General features: G+C 38.1%; 1 protein-coding gene across 1 annotated transcript in view; it reads left to right on the top strand.

The window, feature by feature from the left end:
• The first annotated feature begins 4,333 nt into the window (after positions 1-4,333).
• Positions 4,334-10,437, top strand: part of LOC110031818 (pentatricopeptide repeat-containing protein At4g02820, mitochondrial-like) — a 29,693-nt gene continuing 23,589 nt past the window's right edge. The window contains 1 exon segment of the mRNA XM_020735225.1: positions 4,334-4,653. Coding sequence (XP_020590884.1) covers positions 4,336-4,653 — 318 coding nt within the window. The 5' untranslated portion in view covers positions 4,334-4,335.

Here is a 10,437-nt window from a genome sequence, read left to right as displayed (position 1 = left end):
TTGGATATGGTGCAAATCATTTTTGGGCAAGATTCATGTATGATTCAAATAAAATTTGAATACATTTGTCAGGATTCGAACAAGGTTTCTGGGACTGTTACAATAATTGATACGGCAATCATAGTACCCATCATACAACAATATTATAAGATTACTACAACAAGAAGAAAGAACTATAATATAGCAAAGAGTGATCATAAAAACACTATATAAGATGGAAAAATGTAAAATAAATGTCCAATTAGTCAAAAACAATGTATAAACAATTAATATAATTTTCTAGAATTACATTTAAAGGGGACAACATAAGTATTATGATGACAATAGGCACTTGGCCTTATAAATTATTTGGTTATGGCTTCTCATTCCATATTGTTTGGTATTTTTGCTTTTTCTTTAGACAGACACTATTTGACTTCATTAAAAGGGAAGTGCAATTAGTCAATTTCATCTAGAACCTCTAAGTTGTTCTTTTTTAAGGTTAGATATGTATTACCACCTATTTATGCTCCCAACATATTTAACTTTGAATAAAAGTTAGAATAACTAATACATTACCTCGAGTTATAGCTTTATATAGGATGTATAGTTTGAATTGACTAATAAGGCAGACAATCAGGCTTAAATCTTATTTAGAAGCTTTTTTAATACTACTTCAATTTCTTTTGCCAATATAGTTTTCTTTTCAATACAATTATGTCATTTCAACAAAAAAATATTTCTATACTATATTTATAGAGTGCATATAACTTTAAAGTAACTATTTTAACATAAAATAGTTGCTTTATAGTTATATGCACTCTTAATAATATTATTGAAGCTCTATGAAATACTAATTGTGTTTCAGTTCTTTCTATAACTCGGATTCGCTGGCATGTCTAATCACCGTCTATTGATTCCCTTTTCTAACTAATCGTCTTACTTGAATCTTTAGAACGATTTTGAGGAGTGGAAGAATTGGAAAAGAGGTAATATGACGGAGACTAGGTAGATAAATTAAAGAAATAAGTTTTAGAGTATATGTGAGGTAAACCTCATGCGATAAGTCAAGAGTGTGCGTCCAAATATGATCGGATCGAGACATCTTAAGCCAATTTATCCACGAAAAAATACTTTCATAAGCTATTAAAGTAACCATGGAACCAAATTTGTGTATTTGTCTTGGGTTCAAGAGCACTCCCAAAGGAAATTATTATTTTGGTTAATTACATCTTGGAGGATGCCCAATAATACTCTCGATTAAAGGAGTCCAACTTACATTTAAGTGATGATTGGTGGGACAGTTTTGCAATGGATGGTTTTCTTATAGGAGCATCATGGTGCCTTCAAAGCTCTCGCCAAGCCACAGAGCGGAGAGTGAGTCACTCACAGTCCTGAATGGATAACAGCTCATTGGTGAATGGGGGCCTATGAAATAATCTAGTCGGTACGTCTAGTCTGCACTATGCTTTCTGACCTAACTTGTTCAAAGAGTGGAGAGTGAAATACCGTATCCCAAATAGGTGTCGTCATGTTCGTTGGGTTTATGAGACAACATCAACAAAGCGTCAAAGGAGCGACATGGCTCAAATTGGGCAAGTAAAGGAACGGTAGAGTCATATTAATCTGATAGAGATAGTTGGGTCAGGATACCACGAATCTGTCATCCAAATCTATTAAGAATTTAAGTCTACCTAGTTGTGAAGGTAGTCAATACAACACATCCACATATCCCTTGTCAGCAATCCATAAATTATGTCGTCTAAGGGAACCTTGGTAGCCCTAAGATCAAGAGAAGGAAACTATAAATCCTATGACCTACTATAGGAAAAAAATAGATTTAGGATTTATACCTGTCAAAGTGGTGAAAAAGCTATTGGAGTTGATAGAGAAGAGAGGTATGGCTATAAATTCGAGATGCTCTCACAAATAACTTGTTTCTAGTCTGGATTGAGGAAGTCTCTAACACCCTAAATGTGTTAGACAACCACATAAGTAGAAATCTTATGCTTGATTGGGTGGGATGAAGAAGCGTGGGAACATCTCCTCGATACATGCAAAATGATGCAATTAGCTAACAAGTCCTAATGTGGAGGCCCTATCAGTATGACTTTAGTGATAGTCATGTAACATAAAACCATTTTAAATCTGGCTCGAAGTTCACATAGGAAATTAAAAGTGGGTTTTAAAAAATCTTGAAATATTTTAATCCTAAATTTTGATTAATCTCAATATTTTATTAGGATTTTTGTAGAAAATTTATAATTTTAAGTCCTTAGTGAGCCTAAATTATATTTGCAATGAACTTAAACAATCCACAAGCCAAGAAAGTGAGAATAACAAGCACACTGCATAATAAAGTAAACAAGCCAAGTGCAAAAGAATATGAAGGTCGGGTGTCGCTGGGTGACAACGACTTTATATATGCTTAAAAATATAAGTATTTAATCTTGCTGCTAAAAGATTTAATTCATTAGCAACTGCACAAAAAATTTAATAACAGTTATACACTCGATAAAGATGTATGTATAAAATATTTAGTAATTGTAAAGTCGCACTTATCAACGCAAGTATACGTATCACTCAAGTAATATAGGGCTCTAATAGAGTCCTAGATATCGATCCCACAGGGAGTAATATTAGAACTACGAACTAAGATTTTAGAAAAAACAATACTTAATCGCAACAATAGAATTCAATTTGCTTATCTGTCACTAATAGGCAATTGAAATAAATATGTAATTTTAATAACTCTTAAATAACTAATTATATTAATAAGGTTTTTAGTGTGATATTCAATATATAAGAAAACATCATCCTCCTTGTCAAGAAATTATAGTGAATGTATAAAGTGAATCACATCTAGTTGTATTGTGTCAAATAAGAGCATACCCATTATTTATTTTTTGGTCCAGACATAAAAAACATTGATTAATCCTACGCTTGTTTACTAAATCTACGGCTAGACTGGGAGGATATCGGCTCTCACTTCGGAGCTCTCACGTTCCCCTCGCCTGAGGGCTAATGTCTACACTTCAGCATCCAAACGATAGGACCGAATTGGAGATTTTTGTCTGTCACTCTAAAATCTTCAATTCTACGCCCGATAATGTTATTTCCCTATTTATTTGCACCAAACTTCCAAGGGCTTTGACCTCTTTGAATCTTGGATGTAATCTTCATTTTAGTTGTAAATTTCAACATATTTTAACAAATCAATTAGCCAGATTGAAAGTAAATTAAGAGCGAAGTGAAAAGATCATCACAATTTCTTTAACATTTTCATGGCTTATATCACCATTTCACAAATCTCAAGACAAAGAGAAAGACAGAGAAAACTACTCAGATCTCATGGGAAAAACACAACAAAACTCGGAATTCATATATAAAAACAACGTCATACAAACTACAACAAGTAAATAAACTTATCTCTAATTTCTCCCCAAGCAAACTCCTCAAATTTCCTCTGAATCTCTTCATTTCTTTATAGCACACAGAATTCCTCTTCGAAGCGACAAGGAGGAAGAAATCTCTCATTTTCCCTCCACTCTTATGCAGATCAAATGGCTTTGAAGTGATTCCTGAAATGTAGATGACTAATAGAGAACATAACATACCAATGCAGAGTATAATGAAAAAATTAAAGAGGATTTACAGGCATACCACTCAGTTCTTATGTATTTAACATCTGAACTTCAAATTGCACATAAATGCCACATTGCAGGCATGTCCAACGAAATGAATCCTTTCCAACAAATGAGACTGGCTAAAATATATTAGAAAGGTTACAAAAACTAACCAATACTCTTCAAAACAACTTATCGTGCGACGACTAGGGCAACAAATCGTGCGACATCTGAGAATTGTTGAAGAGGATCATCCGCTGGACCTTTCTAGTGTGTCGAACGGAGGAAGGAAGAGCTCAATTCTATGATGCGTCCACAACAATCAAAGGGAGGAAGAAAGAGATTGATTCGATGAGTCGCCCGCAATTGTCAGACAGAGGATGAAAGAAAAGACCTTCCGGTAGCCTTCCAGTGAAGGAGAGAGGGCGAACTTCACTTGGTATGTTATTACTTTTTGGATTTTTGTAAGTTTTGGGTGCTTATTATATAAATAGCGAAATTTGAGGTCGTGATATGTAAAAAACACTGTTTGGGTGTTTCCTATGTAACTCCCCAAAAAAAAAAAAAACAAACTAAAATAGAAAAATAAATAGCGAAATTTGAGGTCGTGATATGTAAAAAAAAAAAAACTAAAATAGAAAATTAAGAATAAAAAAAAACTCAAAGAAATAACGCAGCTGGTGTATTTATATTCATGAAGTCCAATTTCGGGCCGGGTTGAACTCGAGTAATGCTTCTTGCCCGACGCCTCTGTGCTGCGACCTACCCGCTCTCCACTCTGCCTTCCAAGCCATTCTTACAATCGTCCACAGTCGCCATCCGGGCCATCTCAACCTCGTCTTCCGCCGACTTTTCATATGATACCCGTAGCGGCGGCGGTGGTGGCGGGACTTTAGGGCAAAGGCTGCTAAGTCTCATCTACCCCAAGCGCAGTGCGGTGATCGTCCTCCGGAAATGGGCGGAGGAGGGGAAGACGATACAGAAGTACCAGCTCAACCGTGTTGTTCGCGAGCTGCGGAAACACAAGCGCTTCAAGCATGCCCTCGAGGTACCCTTCTTTCCATCTCTTTTGAGTAGTCTATCTTCGAGTTTCTGATGATTTTCGACTTCATATTTTTGTATTTGAGGGGCTTTGAGATTATTCTAGGGTAAGTATGAGGGTTTCGCGGTGCATAAAGGTGGATTTTGAACTATTATTGGCAGAGCTGTGAATCTCAGGTTGCTAATGGGGATGTTGGGATGCGGATATTCTCGGGAAAGTGAAAATTTGCTTTTCATGAGTTATCTGACGCTGTGTGTAATCCTGAAAAATTGTTCTCATGGGCAATTTTTTTCAGCCGGTATAGCTTTTATGCCATGTATACCTTCAACCAGAGCGTCAGTCTTGTAGTACCTGTTGAATACCATATTATCCGCGAGTCATGCCCAAAGGGATAGAGCTTGGGAAGGATACGTGAGTCATGCCCAAGGGAATAGAGCCTGCGAGGGAGGGAGGGAGGGAGGGAGGGAGATTATAAACAAGCCGAGCTTGAGCAAGCTAAATTCTTTGGCTCGAAGTGTTAATTAAGTAAAACATTTTTGTTTTTTTTTAACTTGTTAACTTGTAGAGCTGAATTTGTGTTGTTCATGAACATAAATGTACTTAAAAGTATCTATAAATTATAGAATACACATTTCAAACACCACCTCGGCAAAGCTTGTGAGAGAAGAGAAAGCGAAGAATATAATGTAATAGTTGATCAAAGAGGAAAAAAAATACGAATTAGTCCTCTTCAGCTGAGGAGGGCATCTCTTATTTATATGCTACCTTCAACCAGGGCTCCAACTACAAACCCTAACTAATGGTTGATCATCTGACGCTGTGTGTAATCCTGAAAAATTGTTCTCATGGACAATTTTTTTCAGCCGGTATAGCTTTTATGCCATGTATACCTTCAACCAGAGCGTCAGTCTTGTAGTACTTGTTGAATACCATATTATCCGCGAGTCATGCCCAAAGGGATAGAGCTTGGGAAGGATACGTGAGTCATGCCCAAAGGAATAGAGCCTGCGAAGGAGGGAGGGAGGGAGGTTATAAACAAGCCGAGCTTGAGCAAGCTAAATTCTTTGGCTCGAAGTGTTAATTAAGTAAAACATTTTTGTTTTTTTTAACTTGTTAACTTGTAGAGCTGAATTTGTGTTGTTCATGAACATAAATGTACTTAAAAGTATCTATAAATTATAGAATACACATTTCAAACACCACCTCGACAAAGCTTGTGAGAGAAGAGAAAGTGAAGAATATAATGTAATAGTTGATCAAAGAGGAAAAAAAAATGAATTACTCCTCTTCACCTGAGGAGGGCATCTCTTATTTATGTGCTACCTTCAACCAGGGCTCCAACTACAAACCCTGACTAATGGTTGATCAGGGAATCTTTGGCTAGGCCAAAAGGGAAGTAGTCGAATGAGAGGACGAGGACATGATCTATTACCAAGAGCTTCCCCTCAGGACTCCAAGAGGAGGGGGAGTGGAGACTTCCAATAGAGGGGGCTGGGCCAAAAATTGGACGGATGGTGCAAGGGGCACGAATGAGCACGAAGGAGGAAAGAGGGAATCAAGAGTTGTTTATGACTATGACTGGAGGGGTGAGCTTCACCCCTAGACACATGGGGGAAATACCAGAGGAAGAGGAAGTTGGGATGGAGATGCAACGGTTAGAAACTTGAAGATATCGATTTTCGAAGGAGAAGATGCTCGAAGGGGAAGATGCACATGGGTAAGTATTATCAGGTGGAACAATACTTTGCAGTCAATGAGTTAACTGAGGGAGAGAATCTTAAGACGACAGGATTATGTTTGGAGGGTTTAGCTTGGTTTTAGTAGATTGAGGCAAGGTATCCGATGTACTCATGGGATTAGTTTAAGGATTGTTTGTTAGAGCATTTTCGAGGCATTCAAGAATGAGGCCTACGCGAGTAGTTCTATGCTCTTACTCAAGGGGGACGGTTACGAAATACAAGGAGAAATTTAAGCTATTGTCAGGGAGATTGAGGGGTATTTCTGCAGCAGGATTGAAAGTAAACTTCTTGAAAGGCTTGAAGCCGACGTACGAGCAACCTTCCGACCATTGAGATAATGTGGATTGAGAGAAATGATGGAGCTCGCCCAATGATGGAGGACAAGAAACATATGAAAAAGACCAGTAAAGATGATAACACAGGAAGATTCTACAAGAGTTATTTGGCAACCACGATACCGAGAACTTTCGCAATGTTTGGCGATCTCCTCCTATGTGACGAGAGAAGCCTTCCTCCTTAAATCTGTTAAATCCACTCATCCATCGTATTTAAAAAAAAACCAGGAATTATATTGCGAAGAAGAGGATAATGGATTTAGTGAAGTTTCATATTTAACTCATTGGTTTTGTGTTTGGGAGGATTTGCGTAAAATATGTTAAAAGTGTACTACCAAACACCCCCCTAAAGTTTTGGACAGTCTTTTGTAAATAGAAAGAATTTAGTGTTAAATATGTTATTTATAATGATTTGGGTGACAAAAACTAATTCATGAAAACAAAAATTATTTTTTTAAAGAAATAAGTATATTTATATTCATGAAGTCCAATTTGGGATCGGGTTGAACTTGAAGGAAACAATGAAATTGAAGTAATGCTACTTGTCCTCCGACTCTGTGCTGTGGCTCCTCTCTCTCCACTTTGTTTTCTGAGCTATTCTTACCATCGTCCACAGTCGCAATCCGCGCCATCTCAACCTCGTCTTCCGCTGACTTCTCCTGTGATACCCGTAGCAGCAATGGCGCCAATGGTGGCCGCATTGTAGGGCAAAGGTTGCTAACTCTCATCTACCCCAAGCGCAGTGCGGTGATCTCTCTTTGGAAATGGGCGGAGGAGGGGAAGATGATTCAAAAGTACCAGCTCAATCGTGTTGTTCGCGAGCTACACAAACATAAGCACTTCAGGCATGCCCTTGAGGTACCCTTCTTTTCACCTCTATTGTATATACTATTTTCCAATTTCTGATGATTTTCGACCTGATGTTTTTGTACTTGATGGGCTTTGAGATCATTCTAGGGTATGTATGAGGGCTTCACGGTGCATATCAGTGGATTTTGAACTATTATTAACAGAATTGTGCATCTCAGGTTGTTTACGGGGATGTTGGGATGTTGATCTTCACGGGAAAGTGAATAGGCTTTACATGAGGTATCTGACGCTGTATGCTATTTTGAAGAATTATTCTTATAGCCCATTTTTTTCAGCTGGTGTAGTTTCCTGCCATGCATACCTTCAACAAGAGCCTCAGTTTTGTAGTACCCATTGAGTTCCATTTATCCGCGAGTCATGCCCAAAGGCATGGGCTTGAGAAGGCTGGAGAGAGAGAGAAAAAGAGTGGGAGAGAACTGTTATGCTAGAAGAGAGGATTGTACCACACCCAACTGAGATCCAATTTTGGGGATCAGAGCTCATTTTATATTTAATCCTCCTCTTTTATAGGGAGACAGTTTCTTTATATAAAATAAGCATAGGTTATCATTTTTACCGACTCTTTAGGGACATTTTGCTGTTTTTTTAGTTACATCATTAGTAAGATTCAAATCTTCTTGAAAATTTTCTTTCCAAAGTCAACCGCCGACTTGACGGACAACTGAAAGCCTCAACCTTTTATATTTACATTCCTCTTTGTCTTTTAGTCGGTCTTTCACATTCGACCATTCGTACTCGAACATTTGTATTTGACCAACGTGTGTCAAGGCTGGCGGTGTTGGGTCACTTCTTTTTTTCTGCCTTTTGGGCTGGATCTTTAGTAGGTCTGGATTGTGTCAAAGGCCAATTTAGATTAATTTTTTGTTTCTGCTGCTTGCATAGCTATTTTTAATTGTAGAATACGTACCTGATCATAATTTTTAGAGGAAGCCTTGACTGATACTATAAGCAATGGAAGTATGGTCATAAGCAAGCTGAGTTTGAGCAAGCTAAATTGTTCTGTTCTAAGTGTTAAGCAAGTAAAACATTTTTATTAACTTATAGAGCTGAATTTGTGTTGTTCATGAACATAAATGTACTTAAAAGTATCTTTAAGTTATTGTATATGCATTTCACACATCACCTAGGCAGAGTTTGTGAGAGAAGATAAAGTGAAGAAGATAATCTAATAGTCTATAAAAGAGGATAAAAAAAAGAGTGAGCCCTTCACTTGGGGAGGACATCTCTTATTTATAGGCTCGAGGTTGACCACGCTCAAGAGAGGTTACATAAATGGCCACATGAAAGAAAAAATTGTGACTGCTTGAACCATCATGAGGTACAACACTATGTTTGTAGGTGTAGCCAATGTTGTTGCAATGATCCAAGGCATATTGATGAAAACCCATCATTCTTGCCGAGTTGATACGAATTGAGGTATTGCCAAGCTAAGGTGAACTGACAAAGTTTGTCGGGCTGCCGACTCATATGAACTCATGGTCTTTTCAAATATGCTCAATATATTCTTACTCCCGTCACGTAGAAGATTGTTATTATGTGGAGCCCAACTGTGTTTATCAATTTTCATCTTAGAGCTCTCAATTTTGCCAATCAAGTTTGACAATGAGTTTTTTTTTTCTTGAATGGTGTGCATTTTGCAATAATATAAAGGTGAAAAGGTATAAAAGTTGTCCAAAACTATGCACAACAAGCATCAAAAGCTATATGATATATCCAACTCTGAAAGCGTAAAGAGATTCTTCGAATCTCGCTCATAGGAGTACAAAAAACTATCAATCAAGGTATGCTGAGCACAAAAATGAGCAGCCTTGTTACAAAAACACAGAACAAAATAAAAAATAACTTGTTTGAACTCCAAACAGAAAAGCAAAGTTCAGGCTGCCTGGAGGGTCAAGATTCTACTTGTGTTGCTCCATGCTGCTACGGAGGAAGTCCATTACATTTTTGTTGTCTCCTTCAATAACAATACCATGAACCTCACACATCCATGGTTCACTTTTCAATGAAAGAGCTGCCTCGAGATCCACCTGGTTGCTATCCCAATGTTCTCAGTGATGCCCTGCTACTTTGACACAATGAACCTTTCATCTCCGAATGCAACTCCAATACCGACCACATAAGAAGGGAGTGAGGCGCCATCAATTTTCACCTTCAAACAACTAGGAGTGGGGGGCACCAATGAGAGTTAGCAGACAAGCTTGGAGGGCCGAAAACCCCAAGAACAATAGCATCAATAACAGTGGGTATGCCGAAAGGCTTTACATGCTTTTTAGCATTATAAGGTCACCAACATTGGTGAATCAAATTAAAAAAACTACGAGCATAAGCCAAACTTTCCTCATTAGAAGAAGAAAGTGCACAAAGATTGTCCTCCCAATCACTAGAGCATGAAATAACCAGTCCCCATTTATGAAGCAATTCCTTCCCGACCATCACAAACTCACAATTGGAGGTTATATGGGTTTTATCTTTAGGTTGCATGCATCTCCAATGGCATTTGGTCTGCTCCCCACTGCTATGATTTTACAGCCAGACATTGGTGGGTCTAGCATTCCTAACGAGTTGCCACCAAAGTAAAAGTTCATGACTTCACTTGAGTTCACCAACATTCCCCTAAAATTGAGCCTTATAAGCAGGGGACTTAATGGTGCGTCCCGACCTCCAGACGAGTAATTCCATCGTATCCTCATCAGTGCTTGCGTTGCACAGGATTGCCATGATTGTGCTTTTAAGTTCCTCCCCTAAGGATTGAAGAAGCAAGTCTTCATTCCAATTTCCATCTTGAAGCAAGTCAGCCACCTCAAGCTTGCAGCAATGTTGGCCACCTTGAGAGAGGCCTGTTCATT

The sequence above is a fragment of the Phalaenopsis equestris genome, unplaced genomic scaffold, assembly GCF_001263595.1.
Source record: "Phalaenopsis equestris unplaced genomic scaffold, ASM126359v1 Scaffold000846, whole genome shotgun sequence".
In the NCBI taxonomy this organism is placed as follows: domain Eukaryota; kingdom Viridiplantae; phylum Streptophyta; class Magnoliopsida; order Asparagales; family Orchidaceae; genus Phalaenopsis; species Phalaenopsis equestris.
Note: the sequence above shows the minus strand (reverse complement) of the source record. Positions and strands in the feature narration are given on the sequence as shown.